The sequence below is a fragment of the Ctenocephalides felis genome, unplaced genomic scaffold (assembly GCF_003426905.1).
Source record: "Ctenocephalides felis isolate EL2017-DRISC unplaced genomic scaffold, ASM342690v1 CF-g0.4_SCAFFOLD_03570, whole genome shotgun sequence".
Lineage (NCBI taxonomy): Eukaryota > Metazoa > Arthropoda > Insecta > Siphonaptera > Pulicidae > Ctenocephalides > Ctenocephalides felis.
The window spans coordinates 16,951,622-16,974,532 of NW_020539724.1; the positions used below are offsets into that span (position 1 = coordinate 16,951,622).

Consider the following 22,911-nt stretch of genomic DNA (forward strand, 5'->3'; position numbering starts at 1 on the left):
TGTAATTAATATAAAATATCATTGAAAAAAAATAATTATATGAGTAACACTCTATATTTTATGAAACCACCCCTTTCGAAAAACTGTACTCTTTATTGTTGATGGTGTTTTCATTTGCTAATATTATAATAATTCTTTGAAAAAAATAGAGTAAAATCTCTATAGTTTACAATTATAACTAATATATATATTATATACTAGAGTAAAATCTCTATAGTTTACAATTATAACTAATATATATATTAGTTATAATTGTAAACTATAGAGATTTTACTCTATTTTTTCTCAAAGAATTATTATAATATTAGCAAAATGAAAACCATCAACAATAAATGGAGTGTCGAAATATTTTCAATATCAGATAACTCGCCTTATCTCCTTATTTAGGCAAGTCATAGAGGAGGATGCATGGTGTTCTTAAATTATACACTATATATTTAATTTATTCATAGGATTTGTGGGAATCAAATTAAATATAATATATTTAAAACATTTTTTTAAAAAATGTGGAGAACTGCGATAAAGTGCAAGAAATTACTAATAACCACGCGAAACAATAGCCAAGTATCTGCTTACCACAAATTCAACTAGACATCTTAAAAGAAAACGATTTCTAGACTTTTTTTTAAAAAAGATGTGGATAATTGCAACCAAGTTCAAAGAATTACTAGAAAATCACCCAAACAAATAGCCAAGTATCTGCTGACCACAAATTTAACTAGACATCTTAAAAAAAATGATCTTTAGACTTTTTTGAAGAATTGCAACCAAGTGCAAGCAATTACTAGAAAAACACCCAAAACAAATAGCCAAGTATCTGCTGAGCACAAATTCAACTAGACATTTAAAAAAAAAAGATTTTGAGAATTTTATCTAATAAGATGTAGAGAATTGCAATCAAGTGCAAGAAATTACTAGAAAAATACCCAAATCAACTAGCCATCAAATATTTGCTGACCATAAATTCAACTAGACATTTTAGAAGAAAAAAGATTTCTAGACTTTTTTTTTTAATAAGATTTTATTTAATAAGGTGCGAAGAATTGCAACCAAGTGCAAGGAGTTACTAGAAAAACTCCCAAAACAAATAATCAAGTTGTCTGTTGATCACAATTTCAACTATACTAGATCTTAAAGAGAAATGATCTCTAGACTTAGCTAGTCTTATAAATAATTGAGGTTAATTAAGGCGAATTGTTTTCTATTTTATCCTTAAGCTCAAATTTAAAATACTTACTGTTGGGAAACATTTTACCATCCTTCCACTCTAAAATTACTAAATGCTTTCCTAAGCACATTGTAATTACTTACAAGTAGAAGTAAATGCTTTCCTAATCAGATTATAATTACTTAAATAGAAGTAAATAAATTAAGTTGTTACATTAAATGATTGTAAATGCAAGGATTACTAAAGACTCATTTTCACTCTGTAGGCATCCGACTCTGGATTCTTAAATGTATGTTTTTTGAAAATGCAAAATGTAGACTATAGTTTATTACATTATAGTGCAAACTATAATCTTTTCAATAATATTTTAACTATGAGTCTAATTCTTTATAATTTTATAGTTATAAATTGTTCTGTTACACCAGTTGCTGGAGCAACATTGTTGCATTCAACCATTAAGTGGGGATTTCTTACATGTTGGTATACGATCCTTTGTAAAAATATTTAGTAGCATTTCGATAGTCTTACTTGGTGGTCTATGTATTTCGTATTTTTGTAAATATTAATATTTTCAATGGAAAACGACAAGAATAAATTATGTTTACTGTGTAAATCAAAGTTTGAAACTGAAATAACATATGAAATGATAATGCTGGGAAAAGAGACCAAGAGGAAAAATCTTTCAATGCACCATTTTTGTATCGTAAGTTTTATTATAATTTTACTTTATGCATTATTAATGAGCAATTTTCTATCGAGGTGTAAGTGTAATTGTGCCTTAAGGCAGTTGCATGAATCTCAGCGGATATGTGTAAATAATCGTGTTAATTAATAAGAAAATAGTTTTAGCTATTTATAAATATAATTTTCAACTACTAATTTCGAAAATATTGTTTTTTTAGATGCATTAAAACTATTCAATGCAATTTCCAATTGATATCTTTCAAACAAAGACTTTATGATATTAAACTTTAGTTTTTTTCTGTAAAACTACTATTTGGACAATGATATTTATTTTTTTTAGACTGTATAAATTCTATACAATGTTGCATTAAAAATTTTACTTACGAAAAAATGGCACGGCTAATCTGTATCCGGAACTTGTCAGTCTTCTTCCGGAAAGTTTTTGAATTTTCACAGTCGATTTAGGATTTTTAGCAAAAAAAATTTAAAGTTCACGGTTAAGTATAAAGAAACCGCTTGGCTGATCGTCTCGCAAAACTAATAAGCGCAAGATATTATCGAGTTTTATCAAATGGCTTGTAAATTTTTGTAATCGGTGCAGCCATTTTTAAGGAAATGTCAATGAAGTTATTCATAAGTCATATATTGACACAAACACACCCATTTTTTTTCAATTTTGGTGTAAAACGATTCAGAATGACTTGAAAAGTTGTGAAAATATGAAAAAAGCAAATCGGATTTTCTAAAGCGGAAAAAACTTTTTCAGAACTTTTCTAACTAAACAAATTATTTTTTTTATTTGGATTATTTTTTTTAATGTTGCCAACCCGCAGCAATTCTCCGACGCAGTTTGCTCCAGTGCAGGAATCAGAACTGGAGATTTAATTGATTGTCATAATGCATCATTACTAAGGGTTAGTATTAATATTTAATAATATTCAAATATCATATTTAATTATTTTTTTGTTCAATTAATATGTTCTTTAGAAATGCGCTTATTGTAAAAACTACGGCGCCGCAAGCACTTGTCGGTTTCGTGGATGTACCGTACGTTATCATATGATTTGCGGTATTAGAAAAAATGCTAAATTTGAGTATTTTGGGCAATTTAAGTAAGTTCATTAATATCTAATTCAGATATATCTAATCTATATGTAAATAAAAAAACTGTAATATATTTTCTCGCTTTATCCTAGAACATTTTGTCATAATCATCACTACCAACAAGAGAGTATGCCGCTGCATCCCACAGTATTTGGAAGTATATGTATGCCAAATGAATACATTTGCTTTTGTGGAAAACGTGTAACACCTTTTCTAAACATTTACGTCCCTTGTTGCAACAAGTGGGCTCATCGTCATTGTTTACAGGTACTTTTATTGAATAGTAAACCCCAACAAAATTATTAGTTCAATGTTAAATTTTTAGTTTTGGGCATATTCATCTGCTTCACTTGTGTCATGTCCTATGTGCAAAAACACTGATGATTTTTGTGCAGAATTGAGAAATATTGGGATTTATATTCCCGAACAGTAAGTGTATAGATCCCCATATATCAACTTATTCCTTTTATATTAATATGATGTAATAAAATAAATCTATTTTTAAGAGATGCTTCTTGGGAATTCAATAATGCTTTTAACTACTTATACCAAAAGAAAAAGCAGTGTATTGCTGATGTATGTAAACATTCAAAATCTCGCAGTTTTTCTAGAGAAAATAGGTGAGTTAATTGAATTCTATTGAGTAAAATGATTGTCGAAGTTATTAGTAAATATATTTATTTAAATTTGTTGTAATTGTATCAATTATTGCTCTTACATTGCCATAATTCATTTAGATTATTAGATGAATAGATAATGCAATTACAATCAATCATTTAAATAACTAGGTTCACTATTAAGTAGAAAATAATAATATTGAAAGTTTTCTATTTCATATGAGGACTAAATATATTCACAGCAATTCTAAAATTATATGCCATTCACATGGCATTAAACATAAATTTCAAAGACATTTTGAATTAAACGTAAAGTTATCTCATATAAACGAAATAGTTTTAAATAATTATCTTAATATTTTTGTATTATTCGGTAGATTACAGTAATTACAAGATATGTATAAAATGAATGTATGCTTTATACAAAACACCTGCAATGTTTGATTTTCGCGCGTCTCCTGAGCGCTACAGGTGTGAAGTTCGTGAACTATTGGAGTAAATAATAAATGATAACGCAACAAAACCGACGCCACTATTTTGCACGTGTTTATAAAAGAGGGTTATGAACAGTTACGAATATAATTTAGTCCTCAGAAGTAATAATATATAGCAAATCGTTTTTCGTAGTTTATTTTTGAAACACGCATCTTGAATCATTTATAAGTCTATCAAATATTGTACGATTTTTGACGCGAGTGTTACGTGTTGTGTAGAAGTTGTATAAGAATCAATTTTTGCCATCGTAGAAAAGGTATTGTAGATTTTATAGAATTAGAATGTAGAATTATTCTGTTTTGGTAACATTATTGTCGTACGTTTTGTTTAGTCTAATTGTCTATTCCCCTAACTTTATTTGCGGGACTTAAGTTGTTTCTCACAAGAGACGTGAATCCTATGTGAATCCTCTACTTAGACTAAGAGTAATATTATCAGAATTAATTCTTGCCCTATTAGAATCCTTTAAGTCTCCTACCTGACTTGATTCATTTACTTGTTTTTCTAAACTTTAAAAAGACAACTTTTTTTTACCATCCTAGAATCTTATAAATAAGATAAGCCAGGTTTTACTTCATGAGCTATTTGTAGAAATTGAAATATTCTATATTTTGATACCGTACAACATACACAAAGTTTTTTTTAGAACAATTGCCTCTAGATATTTCATATTTTCCTAAAGTTGATTCCGGTATGAGAAGTGTTCAATAATAGAATTTTTTTTTTGCAGTGAGTGGAAAATTTTAATATGCATGTTTTGCGGATCAAATGGATGCCATATAAAATGTTTACCTGAACCATTGACAGATATATCAGAATATGCTTGCACAATTTGCAAAAAGATCGTAAGTATATATCAATTGAACATTTAATAGTAAGTGTTAGATTATAAAATTCTAATTGTACCTGGTTCATGGTTTTGGTTCTTTTTCCAGTGAACAACAGATAGCCGACTTTTTGATAATCATTATAAAATGAATTGTGTTCTCTTACTTATTTGTAAAAATATTATGAATGAAATTTGGTATCTATTGTGAGAAAAATATTATGAAGTAATTAAATTTGTGATTTATTAAATAAACTTATCATCATACTGATTATAGTTTGTGTAACTACTTCCATTTAATTCAAGTCTAGTCTTGCTACTCAAAATAATTAAATTTTATAAAACGGGAATAAAAGTAGTCCACGGTATTAAAAGACAACTGTAATACCAATCAACAAAGTCCATTCACATGTTTTGCCTAAATATTACTAAATATCAGACATTCATTATAAATTTGCAGTATGATCTATAAATAATAGCACATCATTTTATTTCATTAAGTTTTATTACAATTCTTATAAAAATTGCCTTTTTTAAAACAATATAAGTTATGAATGCATAATAATTCAAAAAGTTTTCAAACTATAACTAGGACATATATAACGCATATGCATTCATAATCTAATTAAGAAGTGTTAATTAAGTGTCCTTATGAAAAAGTATATCTAAAGTGCTCAACCAGCGAGCCATTGAGGATGAAATTTTGTCTATGCATATTTATTGAAGTCGATTTATCCATAAATCACTTAAATTGAAATGTATTTATATGCATATATAATAATTAGGTAGACTTTGAGATACTTTGACTTAGAAAAGAAATTTTAAAGTAGTTGTGAAAAAATATGTAAAGAAAATTACATTTGGGAAAAATGACAAGTTACAATTACATTATTTGCTTATTATTGAGTTTGTTTCAAAATTTTTAACAAAATTTGATTTGATCGAAATATGCTTGACTAGGGCTAGGTTCATTTCACATTGTCTTTTAAATAGCTTGTAGTATCAGTTAATAGTATATATTCCATTATTTGAGAGCCACACCTGCATTTTTATATAAATATTGCACTCTCCATTAACAAAGCAGATATGTTATTCAGAAATCTTTTGGTTAAATAAATTTGAGCTTAATATAAACATGTTACCTATTAACGATCTTTGGCAGTATTATTTAGTACCATTTTAACATTGAATTTAATTTATGTATAATTAATACATTTCAAATACACGCACCATCATCATTATACAAATAAAATTTAGCATATATCTATAGATAATTACTATCATAACATGAAAATTTTGCCAGCAAAAATCATCAAACATTGTATATAAAGTTGTATAATTAAAATTACCTTATAATAATTTCAAATAATTAAATATATGTATATCAGGCAAATTTAATATATTGGTAATCTGGTAAAATATTGACATACCTACAAATATAAGGAAAGAAACATAGAAAACCGGAATGAAATCTTTATCATTCATTTATTAAAGATATTAATTTGAATAAAAATTGTATTTATACCATTATTCACCAGATATATTACAATATATGTGACATACTATATATTCAAATTTCTAAAGTACAGCACTTAAAACTGTCAGTCATATTATTAAATTTATTTCTATTATTTCACATTGATCATATAAAATGTAAAAATGGTGGAGTATTACTTATGAACTTTTCATAGAGCACATGTTACCGGCTATAAAATAATAAGCACATTTATTATTAATATTCTATTTGTAAAAGTTGTGCAATGCATTATCACATTACTAAACATACATTAATTTTTTATTTTGAAATGTTACACATAGTTTACTGTGCTATGTTAGTAGTTAAACAAAAAATTAAATTTACTTGCGTGTTCATAAATCTCAATCAATTTTTTAATAACATTATACTTTTAAATTTGATTTATACATCAAAATGTCTTAATAACATAAATGAGATCTCATGCTTAACTCCAAACATTCTGCAAGAATATCTTGCTTCTCATTATTTCAATTATAATTTCCTAAAATTACTGAAAGTAGCAGTACTTCCAAAGTTATATTGAAATTTACTGATAAATGAATGTTAAATGTCCTTCAGTAATAAAATTTATTTTCATTAATTTTTATTTTGAAATATAGTCCTGACTTTGCTATGCTTTTTGGTAACTTGTTTAGTTGTGCGTGAAACTAAAATGAAATAACTTAAAATATTCAATTGTAATGCTCGTGTTTTTTAATTAATTTATGGGGGCTTGTGTACATTACTAGACTGCTTTTTTGTTTCAGAGCTACCTGTTTCGTCAGGCAATACCTGCTGTTCCGGCATGTCTGGAAGTCGAATGAAAGGTAAGCCTGATCTTTCATGTCCGCTCCACATACTGTACAGGAATGGCATTTGGCCCTAAAATAACAGAGAATATCGTAATTTTGATTTGTCTTTTTAGACTTTCTTTCAAAAATAGATAAGCTTAATAAAAAAAATCTTTTAGATAAAAATAATTCTCTATTCATTGAATTTCAAATCAATCATTGCCTGCAGACCGGTACTATTATACAGAAAATAATTCTATTTAAATAATTGGAGTAATTCTTGTTTATAAAAAGCAACTTAAATATATTCATACCGTATCTTGATGATAGTGATATGGTTCACTGCTCTGACTTGGCACAGGTGGTTGATTTGTGGTTTGAATGTGTGAATGATAAGATGGTTGTTGTTGGCTGGTGAGCTGATTGTATGGTCTGATTCCAGGTCTGCAGGACAATAATTGAATAGCCTCTGCTAAGCCATCCTGACTTCCGCTGGATGGCTGCCAAATTGAATCTATAATAATAGTAGATTTTGAGTTAATTTTATAGTAGTATTCTATTGAATTACATAATTAAGAAGGTTAAGTGCTCACTTTAAAAGTCGTGTCTGAGCCATATATAAGTATATGAAAACCACATGTTATGTGTATATATAACAGATCACCCAATAACATCATAAGATTATTTATATTTGGATATTAAAATTTTGAATAATTCGAAGTTGAAATGCGGACTTTAGTATTGTTATATGTATGTTATATTGCAGACCATGGAAATACTAAAGTCCGCGTTCCATATATTCCGCGTAAATATATTTAAAAAATATATATCTTACCAGGTGTGGTTGATCTGCTGCGATCACTGCAAGACGTCGTAGTGCCGCTGCCTCCTCCAACTGGGACGCTCAATTTGGATACTCCCCCAACTGCTCCCAAACCTCTGGCCGTCGCTCCCGCGCTTATTTGGGCTTGGTGCTGAGGATGAGGATAGTGGCAACCACTAGCATGTGATGTCACATGGTGATAATGTGGCGGATAGTAATGATATCGGCCATGAGGTGCAGCGACATGTGCAGAATCCCAGGGCATGGACCAGCGACGCATGGACGCATCTTCACCGCCTGCGGTACCACTGGCCTGGGAGACAGATGATATATGATTAAATCATATCTTCATGATTTATTATCACATATATCAGAAAAAATGTGACTAGAAACACTAGATATGAGCAGCAAGAAATAACAGCGCCTTTTTAAATTATTATTATAACATACCTCCGCGGCCGCTGCTTCCGACCATCGTCTTTGACCTTGGAGTAGTGGAAATAATGGAAAATGAAGAGGGCTTCTAAGACCCCTTGAAGCACCCCCTGTTCCACTACCGCCGTGGAAAGGTGCTTTCATACCTTGAAGTAAACCAGGATTGGGCAATGGCCCTCGCATATGTTCCAAATGACTACTTCCTCTAAAAGGTTAATTTTCAAGGCAGTAAGTATTTAGTGTTTGTATAAATTAAGATCTATTTTTCATATAATTCAATTACATAAAAATACCTTATTGTATCAAGAAATCCTTGTATTGGACTAGGACCTCTTGGATGTTCCACTGGAGATGGTCCTCTAAATGGTGGAGGGGTTTCATGATATCCACCACCACCTCTGACAGTCTCGTGAAGGGGCATTCCATGATGTTGATGCTCATAGTGTGCTCTTCATAATGATAAGGTAAATATATATTTAAATATAATATTATTGTTTTAAACTAGGATAAAATTAGTGAGTTTATTATCCTTACCTTTCCCTTTCAGCTGCACTTTTGGGGCTATCAGCCATTCCCTGTGGAGGATATTCTCCTGATGAACATTGACACATGTCTGCCAGTGAAAGACACTCGAAACAGGCAATGCAAAATTGATACTGTAAGTTCACTAGTGTGGATATGTTGTCAGCGATAATTTGCTACATTAAAAGAAAAATAAGAATAATATCATTAGTTGATAATTAGAATTATATTTGAAGTAATTTTCGAATAATTTGATAATAGTTGATAAAAATATTCTGATACTTATATATTTGTTAGATTATTTATATATCATTTATTTGGAAAATTTATATTATATTTATCTCACATAGTTGTTATCTCTCATAGCTCCAATCTGTTCGGCAGCTCCTTCGGCCTGGGGATGCTGTTGCTGAGGTATAGATGAATATTCTTGTAGCAGGGCTACAATGTGACATTTAACAGTGGCAGTTGCCACAGCTGTAGAACGCGCCAGCTCATCCCAACCAGTCAAGGCAGGTAATAGCGGAGGGGGACCGGTCATAAATGCACCTCCTGTAAGTACAAAAAAAACTTATTATTTATATTCATTATTTATTATCACAAAGTTCTATAAGAATTATCATATATGATTCCTTTCTCATTATGTTATTATAAATTCAACACCACAAATTTTACAATGTTCAATATTGATATATAAATTGAGAAAGGCTTAATTGCCAATTAAGGCATCGGATTTTCTTCTCAAAAAAGTTGAAAAACATATTTACATCTAATTTACCTGAAGTCCCACTAATTCCTTCGGAACTGAGTGAGCCACTTGTTGCTCCACCACTAAGAACATTTAATCCGGGTTGTGAAGCACCTGAAAAACTGTGCCCACTCATACCTAAAGGTGTTTGAGTCGCAGATTGGTCTGGTGTACAATGTGCCAGAGTAGATAAGGATTGCGATAATTTGAAACCGGCAGTACATAATGAATTTAAAATCTGTAGAATATATAAACAAATTAATAGTAATACTAATATTGATATTAGTTTATTCTGAGAAATCTTCATTATTTACCTACTTTCATGTTTACTAACAATGACAATATCATTGTGTTTCATATTTATACTACTTTATAGATAAGTATCGGTAATAGACATTGGAATGGAATTATTTAATTATTATCACCTGTAAGTAATTGAGCCAAGAACTTAAACATTCTGATACAGCAGTCTTTGTGCTGCTAGAAGAACTCGAACTAGTGCTAGGTGATACAGATGATGAAGTATTTACACTTCCTATATGTCCTCCAATAAAACTAAAAGAGGTTCTGGGACTCGCTTGAGCTTCCTCACCTCTACTTTGAGGTCTATCGGTATCACTCATTATTACTTATTTTATGCAATCTGAGTAAAAATGATTTTGCACAATTTTCCACATTTTTTAAGAATAGGTTTATTATTCTAACTCTTTTATGGTCATGGATGGTTATTTTTTATTATGAGGCAAAAACTTATATAACTATTTGAGTAATTAATTAAATAGTTTACATTTCACTTTATACTGGATTTGTTCAATGTTTGTGTTGCTATGCAAAGTTACACTTTTGAGATACATGTATACACAAGAAGTTTTATCATTACTTCGTTTTGAAACTCTATCGAATAACCATTGAATCATGATTTATTGAGTCATTAATTTGCGTAATATAATAGAATATTTTTATATTATTATTTTCTTTCAGGTTATATTTTTTAAGAAGCACTAAGACTTCTTATATAATTCGTTTGATGCATTTTTTAAATTCTATATATAATTTAAATATGTAGTGATTAGTATGCACAATACAAAAAATGTTTTACATCATTGAATATTTTAATTGAACTGTTGGTTAATTATTCATTATGTTTTAATTTGAGGTTATATGAATAAATTAAAATTTAATATTCAATGTTAAATATAAAAAACTATAGTTCATAATTGGTGATAAACATACATATTTCTAAATGTTATTATTTATATTTTGAATATTTGAAACTTCTCACATATGTAAATATTATAACGTCAAAGTTGACATAAGGCCTGCCGATATGTCACAGTAGTTTCCTTTTTGGTCGCTAGTTGCTCGAGGGCGATCTTTGATTATATAAATAAATATGGATAAAATGTAACTTCAAGCAATTTTGCCACTTGCATACAAATTCAAAATTGTTAAAATAATAATTAATCACGATTTATAAATAATAATATCAGGGTCAGGTTAAGAAAACAATTTATTCTACATTAATCTTCAATTAATAGATAAGATAAAATAATAATTTAAAAATATTATCATATATTAAGCAAATAAGAATAAATAAGACTTAATATATCATGATTCAATGGTTATTTGAGAGAGTTTTAAAACAAAATAATAAAACTTTTTATGTGTACATGTATTTTGAAAGTACAAATAGAACAAATCCAGAATAAAGTGAAATTTAAACTATTTAATTACTCTAATAGTTGTATAAGTTTTTGCCTCATAATAAAAAATAACAATCTGTGACCATAAAAGAGTTAAATAATATTACAATTCTTAGAATAATATTATAGTATTCTATAGATTAATCACTGGCAATGTTTTAAAAATGGAAGATCAGATTATTTTACATTCTTGAAGTTTTTAGTTGTTTGTAGAAGAAACAAACAGACTAGATAAATTAACATGGGCAAACTAACATACAAATAGGTTTCATTGTGAAAGCTTTAGAGTTTGCTTTAGAGCTTTTATTTAGTTCATAACATTTTGAGATACACCAAGTAATACAAATAAAATCTGAATCTTATTTTGGCTGTTATTTATCGGTATTTGTTGTAATTAATTGCAAATAGTCAATTCTTGGAAATACTTAAACTTATTATAGTCCAGTCATTTAAGCATAAATTAGGTAAGAATCTCTGAATTAGAGATACCCAGTTGTAAGTCTGTAAATACTTGTATATTGACACTAAAATGTTTCCTAAGTTAAAGTTAGGGTGTACCTAGCTGGGTATCTCGAATCCCGAGGTAAACTTACTCTAATGACTGGACTATTACAAACACTCTATACTCTTCTTTTATCTATGATTACAAATAAGTTGAAGTGAGCTGTTTTAAATGTTGCCAACTTGACACTATGAAAGACACTATATTTATTTTGAAGGCATTTTTTACATTTTCTTTTATTGAATCTAATTTATGTCGTATTTTGTGATTTATTCATAGAAATTGAGGATGTCATTAATTAAATTCAAGTTTTTTTTTAAATTATTAATGACGACGTAATTTATATTAAAATAAAGTACAAAAAACATTTTACTTAGGTGGTAAATAATTGAGAATTTACGAATATAATGCGAGTTATAAGAAATGTATTTACCAAGTTTCATTTTTTTTTTAAATCTGTTTTTTTGGATTTACTTGCTTTATGACGTTGTCAACACAAACAAACAATTGTCCCGCCATGCACGTATAGAGAACGCGCGCGCTTGTGTATCCCGTTATTTTTTAAAATATATTACGCGGCTCCTCGCCAAAGAGAAAGGCAAAAAACAATTTCAACAAAATGCTTTTGCGTCAGTCACTTCACGAACTCCAATGTGGAAAGTCTTCTTAAACATGTTTTGCTCCGTTGTTGTGTTCCATTTGCAACAATAGTAGAAAAATTAAAGCTAACTTTTCAACTATTAAAGACTTTTAACGGCTATCAGTGGTTGATTAACTGCAAAAAATTGTGAATTTATTTCTTTCAAGTGTCAAATGTGTAAATAAAATTATTATTAAAATATCGTGTGCATGTGTTTGTGTCAAAAAGGTTAAAATTGATTAAAACTCATATTTTGAGCAATCATGCAAGAATATGTTTGGATTTTGCTCGCATGTGCTTTAAGTGCACATCTAGTATACTGTCAAGGTAATGTTTTACTTTTATTTATATATTCATATTCGATACATGTATATATGAAACTCGTTTTGCACTTGAAAGTACGACCGAAGCACGTTGAAGTTACTAGAAAAATATATATTAACTATAGGTCATTCATGAATTATTGATCGAATTTATTGGCCATAATATACCTTTGAAACTTATTTTTGGCGGAACTTTTATCTACGAACGGATTACCTCTAGATTTTCGACATTGTTCTTGTATTTTGACACTAGGTGGGCTTCAACACCACCCCTGACCTCCTCCGAGAAAAAAGGTATTATTAATACTGATTTTTCTAGGTGGATGACATGGGTGGTATTAAAGTCCTAGTAGTGCAAAAATAAAAGATAATGCTGTAGTATTAGTTATAACAAATTATTTTTGAAACTTATTTTTGGTGGAACTTTTATCTACAAACAGATTATTTCCAGATTTTTCATTATATTCTTGTATTTTGACACTTCGCGGGCTTCAACACCACCCCTGACCTCCTCCGAGAAAAAAAATGGTATTAATAAGACAATTTTTTTTCTTAGAGGATGCCATGGGTGCTATCGAAGCCAGAGTGTTGCACAAATAAAAAATAATATACTATATTGGTTATCACAAAATACTTTTGACTTATTTGGCGGAACTTTTTGGGTCACTAAATCATATAGAAAGATATTTTTCAGCTATAGGTCATTGATAAATTATCTAATTATTGTTTTGTAAACCCCAGGGTTTTATTGACTTTTGGGACTTATTTTTGGTGAAACTATATTAATTCTAGTCTATTTTTGCAATTTTCCGGAGCTTCTCTGACTCTAATAACACTCCTACAAATACTCAAAAAAAAAACACAAAACAAAAATGTTCCTTACAGAATATCGTTACAGAATTTGGTTTTTGGACCTCATCGATATAAGATAAAATAATAAATATTATTTTCAACATATTAAATAGAAATTTGGAGTTGTATTTCTGATATATCCAAATATTTGTACTGGTGTAATGACATAGTAACTACCTTTTTTCAAGTTGCTTTTTATTTATCCCCTTATAACTTGTATGGCAATTTTCTGTCCATAATCCTAATAGAAAAATCACTATTTACTATGGGCCATTGATTAATTGTCCATTATTTATTTATTATAGTATTATTGTTTTGAAAACTTGGGATGTGTTGACTTTTGGAGCTTGATTTTGCAAAAATTTTGCCTTAACATGGATCACCTGGATATTCTGAACTATTTTTATAATTTTTTGGCGCTTTCTGATCTTCAATACCACCCCTGAAGAAAAATCACTATTTACTATATAATTGATGAATTGTCCACTATAATATTAATGTTTTGAAAACTTGGGGTATATTGTCTTTTGGAGCACATTTTGGTGAAAATTTAGTTTTCACATGGATTATCTGGATATCCTAAACTATTTTTATATTTTTTGGCAATTTCTGGTCTTCTATACCACCCCTGAAGAAAAATAACTATTTACTACATTGATGAACTGTCCAATAATATTATTGTTTCAAAAACTTGGGATGTATTGTCTTTTGAAGCTTATTTTTGGCGAAAATTTTGCGTTCACATGGATTACCTTAATATTCCGTACAATTATTATAATTTTCTGGGACTCTCTGGACTTCTTCAATACCACTCCTGCCATCTTCAAAGGATATATTGGTGTTATCTATCAAACAAAGATTAATTTCTATCAAACAAACAGAAATTTGCTTTTTTTCTACAAAATAAGATTTTAGGACCTTCTCTTTATTATTTTTATATCTATATTTCTATTATTGTTGATGATTTTTTGTCCTAAACCAGTTTTCGCTAAGATTTGGCACAGAAGTCAGTGAAAGCGCACTAGAATAATAAGATGAGTCCAACTTGTGGTTTATCAAGTTAATAATAGACAATTATTCTCAATGATTGTAATGAAATCTCGATATATAATTTACCATTTATTTCGAAGATAATTGTTAGTAGTTAGTTTTGCGTCGGTTGCAAATTAAGAGAGAGTTTGTAATGAACTTGAAGCCGGTGTATAGTATTTCTATTTACCTTCCATATAAGGTAAATGGAAAAATAATTTAAAAGTCAATATCAGTAATAAAGAATATTTGAACTTTAATATAGGGGAAGATTTTAAATTACTATTTCCACACCAAAAGATATAAAGTAGAGCTTTATTTTTTTCTGTAACTTCTAAACTATTACGGTTTAATACAATATAAATACATACTGTTTATACAAATAAATATGATTTGTATAATTGGTTATAAAGACTGAGATTGGTTTGCTATGCACAGAAAATATGAATGCATTAAAATAATTGAATTTTTTTTCATAAGTTTTTCAATAATTTTTCTAAGAAATTCATGAACTTACTCGGAATCGTTTATGGTATTACTTGCATCACTGTATTACTTTCATATACGTCAAATATATTTCCAATAAATATCAGATATTTTAGTAATTTTTCTAAAACAGGAGTTTTCTATATTTAATCGTTCGGTGCATCTGGCTACCATGATTTAGTTAAGGAGTTTGACTTGCACATTTTTAAATGTTTCTAGTTATTCTAACAGTTCATCGCAATGAAAAACCTTAATCTTTGAAAATTAACTACAATTTATATATAAAATTAATTGTTCCAATTAAAAATTCTTCTAAGTCTTTTACCTACCAGTGTTCTAATATAAACATACATTTCTCTAACGGCAGTTTTTTAACCGATTAGCACAGTTATTCAAACGACATTAATTTGTGAATAAACATTTTTTATTTGCCTGATTTAAGAACGCACGATGAATAAATAATAATTTGAATGCTCTTTGTATTGTGTACGAAAGATACTTCATGTAATAATTTGGCTTTGTACGATTTGCATGACGAATTGTGCTTGAGAAATTTACACCTTTATGGTAAAAAAGTGAACTTGCATGATTATTATCATTATTATATTATTATTAACTAAAGATTATTTGATAACAATCAAACTTAATAATTAGATCCGTCGGAATTATCACCTTACCATTTATAAACGATCTTTACTACATGGAAAAAATTCTTCACTAAACATAATATTAGAGTAGTCTTTACCTCAGATATCACTCTTTCAACATTATTTACTAAATTAAAATCTAAATTCGATCCAAAAATTTCAAGTAATTTAGTAAACAAATAAAATTGTCTAAATTGCCAAGGATTTTACACAAAAGAATCTCTCAACATAGAAATAATTCAAAAAATAAAAATCAGTATAAAACAATGCTTTCAGAACATATCAATAACCTTCAGCATAACATTGATTTCCCAAACCCGAGTATTTTACGTGTTGAAACCAATATATTTAAAATTTTCATTTAAAAATCGTTAGCATAAATTCAATTATGTGATTTTGCGATTTACCTTATGAGTATAGGATTAAAAAATATCAAGAAAATTCTATTTATTGACATCAATATATTTTATCATTTGATTGTGCACTACTTTAAAGATACAATATACAACGTAATAATTATTTACAATTTCTTAATAACTAATTTTTTATTCCACTGTCTATTTTTTGCACCATATATCGCAAATAAGAGTCCAGCTTGTAGTAAAACCAGTTTTTTTCAAGGTTTGGATAGTTCGTCCTCTCTAATAATAAACAATTGGTGAATTTGTAATAATACCAACGGATTTTGTGTTAATGTCTTGTTGCAACATACACCGACAATATAACATATATTATTGTAAAGTGATTAGAAAATGTTCAGTTTCTAAATCGGAATGATGAAATTTGCATTGATGTAATTAATGCATATGATGGGAACATACGTTTATAAATGATGTCTATGATAAAAGGAGAGCATGGCAGATATTTATAGATAAAAAAAACCTTAGAATATACATATTGCATTTCTTCAGTATATTGAATTCCGTTTCTTTATTCTATTTTTATTAATTTTATTTCTTTGCAAATATGTGCCTTTGTGCTCTCATTTATTATAACCAATTTGATTACAAAAGTAATACTCAACGTTAAATTCAAATTTAATTTTTTTAAAACACAAAAGAATAAATTCATTCCTCATTTTTTAGCCGTTATATATACATAAAAAAAATCTTAAATAAATTAATATATTTTGATTTTTTTTTTTCAACATAAAATATATATTTGACTTTGATTATACATATATAATAAAATCCAAATTTTTCTAATAAGTTGAGAAAGACACGAAAAAGCTCTATTACAAATAGAATGAATTTTCCGCTTAATAAGCCACTAATAATAAATCCCTTAATTGACTAAAATTGTATAAACAATTAGATATGTTAACTATGATTATATTTTGTATTGCAAAATGATTTGAATATCATTATAAAATATCATTATTTGGGAATTATTTGCTCGATTTGCTTCATTTGCTATTTGCTTGTTCAATTCTATTCTTTTTAATATACAGAAGACCCATTTTCTTCCGGATTAACTAACTTTCTTTGGATTAAATTTTTATCATCACCAAATTATTTCTGTGTGCTGCCTTAAATCACTTATAAATATATATTAGTTAAAGTGTAATAATATATTATATAAATATATTATAATAAAAATGTTAATATTTCAACCAGCGCTACCATTATACATTAAGGATGCTTTCGTAATGGTATATGCAATTTTTGCACTGCCGATTGTTAAACTCTTATTAAAGTCTGACTGGAATGTAATTATCTTTTAAATAGTTTGAAGTTGAAGTAGAAATATGCTTATAAAATTACAAAACCGAAGTTTTTTATTTTGCTTTTGTTTGAATGCCATCAATAATATCATCCTTGAAATTGTGTTGGAAAAAATGATTTATCTTAAATATAGCGAGAATTTAAGAAGATTTTATTATGGTTACAAACAACCTCAATGGAATAGTTATTTAACAGAAATATGCTCTAAAAATAGTTGAATAATCTATAACATTATTCAATTATCTCAGCATTTTTATGATCTATCAATTGTATATGTCATCAATGAAATCGACTCTAAAGATATTTTCATAGATTTATTTATTTTTGTACTCTATATATTAAGTCTGACTTTCTGACTTTGGTGTCAACATTATAAAATCTCGATTCTAACGTTAATTATTATTTAAAACTATGGGTTTTCAATCAGTGGTCTCAGGTTCGATACCCGTTATGGGCAGCTTTATGGCAAGCAGTATTGACATCAGTATGTTACCAAGTGAATATAATAGCCCTTACCTGGTATCAATGCATTAATAAAAAATTATTACTATTACATAAATTGTAAAAATTAATCTACCCCACATAGAGATAGGGCAACTCTTTGGGTAACTAAATTTGGAAGATAATATTTAAATTTCAATTATTAGTATAGTTGCTTAATACATACGCAGAATGGTGTCAGATACTATGATAAAGATTATTTAAAATCTTGTTATTTATTATTTCATTTTACTTAGTAATTTTTTTAAATACACTTTAATTTTATTAAAGTGTCCAATTTACCATTTATTTTATTACCAAGTATTGTCCAATTTACCATTTATTTTATTTTTCTTATAATCGTCGTAGCATAAGCTCGCATTTTACTTCCTTTTTTACTTTACTTCTCATTCTAATTAAAATTTATTTCAATTAGAAATAAAATAACTTACAATTTGATTTCTACCAAAAGCAGTTCAGTTAAACATCTTTGGTTCATATGGAGTTAATAAAGTTGTTCTTTTCATTTTTTATTACCATATAAAGTACATTCATACATCTGTCTTCAGGAGACATTCAGTAATTAGATTGTAGGTAGTAAAACATGAAATGTTTAAAAGGTTACCCAGTAGTAAACCTTTTTGTTATGAACAGTAACTAATTATGACAAAATATTTATAGGTATAGAACTAAAAATGAACATCATTGTACACATACATGACAAAACTTATTGTAAGACTAATAGTAGTCATATATAAATAATATATGACTACAAATACATATATAAATAATTTCTACATAAAGCTAACTTAAAACTTATTCTGCTAATTCAAGTAATAATCGTCTTCTTAATCTATGATGATAAGGGGCGCCCATTAATCACGTGAGCGAGTTTTCAAGGATTTTTGGACCCCCCTTCCCCTTGGTGATCCATGGTTGATATTTAAAATTATCCCCCCTCCCCCCGTGTATTTTTAGTTACATGAAAAAACTACAATTTTTGATTTTTTTTTGAAAATGTTTGAGTTTATTTAAAAAATTAGCTAAAAAATAAATACACGTGATATATTACTATACCCCTTCTTTCCCCACGTGATATTTCGTGATTTTTTGTCAGTCCCCCCCTCCCCCAAAAAACCTCACGTGATTAATGGACGCCTCCTAAGTGGTATTGTAGAGCTGATAAAGTAACTAATAATTCGGGTTTAACCAAAATTCATGCATTTTAATGTATTTGGCCCGTGCCAAGTCAGACATTATTAGATCTATAATTTTATTCGTTAGTTCATAGTTTATCAATAATTTTCTGTATTAAACCAGCAAACTTTCACCTGCATCGAAGACGTATATAGTAATGTCGCCTTAGTCTCTCATATGCCGTGTTCGGAATGGCTGATCAAAAAGAATTATGGTTTCACTTTTCTACTGCGTGCATCATGGTCGATTTATTATATTAGTAACCAGTAAATGAATCATCTTTTTAAGGTCCCCGATAATAGTACGATAAGTTTCCAAAGCAATGTGGTTTTGCCCAAAACCTGTGACACTTTAGATTGTTTGGGTACTTCTGTACAAATTCTTATTGGTTCATTTATATCCCAAGCATTTCAAGTCCAAAAACTTCTTCTGCAAAATGTTGATGATACTTACTCGATAATTGCATTTTTTGGTGTGTAAAATCAATTAATAATTGTATTAAAATTATTGCAATTGGATTTGCGATCTTTTTGAGGTGTACTTTTTGGTTCACTTGATTTGCAGAACAGAGGAAGGTTTTATTGAAAGTCTATTTGTCATGTTGTGGACCATATAATTTTATTATAATTTTTTTAAATTTTTGTATTATATATTTATAAAACGGGTAATTTGTTAATGAACATACTGCTCTTTGTTTTATCATATTCTCTATAATATTTTAATCTTAAATCTTTGCTTAATGATTTTAACAGTTTCAGCAAGAATACTATTTGAAAAAGTTGTTTTTCTTTAGTTTAGTTTGAATTTTACATAAACTCTTGTATTCATTCACAAGTAATAATTTATCCAAATAAATTAACAATTTTTATGATAATGGTTAGCCCCACGGTTTCCAACCTGTAAAGCGCCTTTTCAGGGAGGTGCGGTGCAAAAAAGGTTGGGAACCACTGGGTTAGCCTGTTTATCATATAGATGAGATTCGTATATTTAAATGTTACAGAGTACATTCAAATTTACGAAAAAATCACTTTTTATGCTAGACGTTTTTGTTTACTAGTTGTTTTTATTTTAAGTAAAAAGCTTGAAAAATTCTGTAAAAATACATTGTTGATTGAATGATCATAATGCTGGAAAATATTGAGCCAATGCTACTAAATTTTGTAGCTTTTGAGACGCTAACTTTTAACAAGTTTTTGAGCCTTTTCGATACCTTATATTTAATAAGGTATTGAAAAACGATAAATAATGTTATCAATAAATTTACAAAATTGACAATACTTTTTCAATAGATTTTTGACGTCAATTTTGATTTTAGAAATGGGCTTTGCACTTTGTATATATATGTAAAATAGGCAAGTTGTTTTTTTTGTGTAAGAAATACTTTAAAAATTCTTGGTGAATGTTGTATAAGGCAATTTTACAAATAACTTTTTGGTCTATGTTAAAAAAATAGTTTGCAATAGAATCAGCAGGTCATTTAATTATTACCTTAAGATAACGCTTAAGTATTTTAATTTAATATTTACAAGAATATTATTTAGCAGGTTTTTAACAAATAACGATTTTGCCAATACTTCTACAAAAGCCATATATAATATACGGAATAAACGATCTTTGGTTGATACATATAATTGACTTAATTTGAATAGATAATGATAACTTTTTCATGCATTTTCCGCTTGCACTTTAAAATGATATTTTTTTTAACTTTATAGCACACATTTTTTTTGTTTTTATTTTTAAGAAAATTTTGAATAACTGCATCATTTGTTTGTGCTTTCTTTCAATTCTGATACACAAATATTCTTAAGAGAGTTTGCATGTAATGTCGCAGCAAAATATTAACTAATCACAACCATCATAATTACAAACGCATTAGTAGTATTATAACAACACTGACTACACGAAATTCTCCAAAACAATTATATAATTTGAAAGAATATAATATCAAATTAGTCTCAGTTTTTCTCATGAATGCGTTTTATATAATTGCATGTATTTTGTAGAGTTTTTTACAAAATTTATCTGCGTACAAGTTGCGCAACATCATTCGTAACTTTTACTTTGCAAATGTTAGAAGGCATGTAAACGACTGTAATATGTGGTGTATGCCTTTATGGCAAACTCGATGATATTTAGATAAGTGTCATCATAAACCGGCAATCTTGTAATTGAAAAAATAACTTGTTCATCTTTCACATGTACGAGTAATACATTCGTAAATTTCGTAAATACATTCGTAAATACATTCATTGCTGAAAAATGATCTTTTATGTATATATATATATATATATATATATATATATATATATATATAAATATTAGGGCGGGTCGATTTGAAAGCCGCTTAGGCACATATGATTTTCGGATACTAGCGATCAAAATAAGATACTTTGCTGAAGAAACCATACCTCTAAAATAAATTCTGATGTCCCGCGCATTGACCCAAAGATAAGGGTTAAATTTTGAAAAATTCCGTTTGGTCCATTTAGAGTGCCCCAATTGCAAACAAATGTATTATGATCGACCCCCACTAACTTCGAAAGGCCGATCCAATCTTTGCCCATACAAATCAATCTATTTTTTTTTACCCATACAAATCAACCTAATTTTTTTTTTACCTATACAAATCTACCCGCCCTAATATATATATATATATATATATATATATATATATATGTGGGTGCAATTATATTTCTTGTGAGTGATTTACATTGACGATGACACCGTCGATGTAACCCTTATATTGTTATCCACCACCATGGACCCCCTGAATGTTGTATCTAGACCCTTGGGGGTCTATGTGGACGTCTTTGGGAATCACTGGTAAAAATGACTAGGATATTTCTTATGAGTGATTTACAATTGACACATATCACTGAAATTCTGCCATTCATTGAATTCGCCGATGTAAATCTTTATTGTTATCCACCACCATGGACCCCCTGAATGTTGTCTATAGACCCTTGGTGGTCCATGTGGACGACTTTGGGAATCACTGGTATAAATGACTATGATATTTCTTATGAGTGATTTACAATTGACACATATCACTGAAATTCTGCCATTCCGGCATGACGATGACACCGGCGATGTAACGGTTAGACGCTCTGAACTACTTCATCTCGACTTATTATACTTGGCTGACAAAGCGACAAAGCGACAAACTGTGTCGACAAACAATTTGTATATTTTATCCTAACAAATAAGCTCTTGTTTCGAATGAGAACAGAACAAGAAACCTTTTGTGTTTAACGAAGACTCGTTAGAGAACATATTGCGACCATCGGAAAACGGAACACACCTTCGAGGTTGATATATATTTGCAAATGACCCATATTATGGGACGATGACGAACTTGCAATAAGATCATGCAAGAAATAATAGAACTATGTGTAAAAGGCTTTGGTCTCAAAGCAAGATGCGTGAACTTCCCGATATGGGTAAAAAATTTACCTAATGAATAAGATTTGGTATTTAGATTATTAACTTCCCGAAGGAGAAGTTTATGTTTTCATCAAAAAATCCGAATCGCTAATTTTATGTTTTCTCGACGTTTCGAGCCATTCTGAATCGAATGAGACCAAATTTGGAAAAAG

General features: G+C 28.7%; 3 protein-coding genes across 3 annotated transcripts; 1 reads left to right on the plus strand and 2 right to left on the minus strand.

Moving 5' to 3' along the window:
- The first annotated feature begins 3,085 nt into the window (after positions 1 to 3,085).
- LOC113383477 (PHD finger protein 7-like) lies at positions 3,086 to 5,020 on the plus strand. Its single transcript, XM_026621740.1, has 5 exons — positions 3,086 to 3,223; positions 3,282 to 3,385; positions 3,463 to 3,576; positions 4,799 to 4,913; positions 5,004 to 5,020. The coding sequence occupies exons 1-5, from the start codon at positions 3,086 to 3,088 to the stop codon at positions 5,004 to 5,006; spliced, it is 474 nt and encodes a 157-aa protein (XP_026477525.1). The 3' UTR covers positions 5,007 to 5,020.
- A 2,057-nt stretch (positions 5,021 to 7,077) lies between these two features.
- LOC113383208 lies at positions 7,078 to 8,413 on the minus strand. The gene is made up of 3 exons (XM_026621453.1): positions 8,037 to 8,413; positions 7,516 to 7,715; positions 7,078 to 7,292 (listed from the first exon to the last, which is right to left on the minus strand). Exons 1-3 carry the CDS (start codon positions 8,302 to 8,304, stop codon positions 7,134 to 7,136), a joined length of 627 nt encoding a protein of 208 aa, XP_026477238.1. The 5' UTR covers positions 8,305 to 8,413; the 3' UTR covers positions 7,078 to 7,133.
- On the minus strand, positions 8,315 to 10,352 carry LOC113383479. The gene is made up of 7 exons (XM_026621741.1): positions 10,155 to 10,352; positions 9,760 to 9,967; positions 9,328 to 9,533; positions 8,994 to 9,157; positions 8,753 to 8,908; positions 8,475 to 8,664; positions 8,315 to 8,332 (listed from the first exon to the last, which is right to left on the minus strand). The coding sequence occupies exons 1-7, from the start codon at positions 10,350 to 10,352 to the stop codon at positions 8,315 to 8,317; spliced, it is 1,140 nt and encodes a 379-aa protein (XP_026477526.1).
- Positions 10,353 to 22,911: the final 12,559 nt, after the last annotated feature.

Excerpts from the sequence above, each read along its gene's own strand:
- LOC113383479 (XM_026621741.1), bottom strand. The coding sequence starts at position 10,352 with ATGAGTGATACCGATAGACCTCAAAGTAGAGGTGAGGAAGCTCAAGCG. Across the intron at positions 9,534-9,759 it reads AGGAATTAGTGGGACTTCAG|GAGGTGCATTTATGACCGGT; the intron begins GTAAATTAGATG and ends TTGTACTTACAG. Across the intron at positions 8,909-8,993 it reads AGTGCAGCTGAAAGGGAAAG|AGCACACTATGAGCATCAAC; the intron begins GTAAGGATAATA and ends ATCATTATGAAG.
- LOC113383208 (XM_026621453.1), bottom strand. The coding sequence starts at position 8,304 with ATGCGTCGCTGGTCCATGCCCTGGGATTCTGCACATGTCGCTGCACCT. Across the intron at positions 7,716-8,036 it reads CAGCAGATCAACCACACCTG|ATTCAATTTGGCAGCCATCC; the intron begins GTAAGATATATA and ends CTATTATTATAG. Across the intron at positions 7,293-7,515 it reads ATCACTATCATCAAGATACG|GGCCAAATGCCATTCCTGTA; the intron begins GTATGAATATAT and ends CTGTTATTTTAG.
- LOC113383477 (XM_026621740.1), top strand. The coding sequence starts at position 3,086 with ATGCCGCTGCATCCCACAGTATTTGGAAGTATATGTATGCCAAATGAA. Across the intron at positions 3,224-3,281 it reads CTCATCGTCATTGTTTACAG|TTTTGGGCATATTCATCTGC; the intron begins GTACTTTTATTG and ends TTAAATTTTTAG. Across the intron at positions 3,577-4,798 it reads AGTTTTTCTAGAGAAAATAG|TGAGTGGAAAATTTTAATAT; the intron begins GTGAGTTAATTG and ends TTTTTTTTGCAG.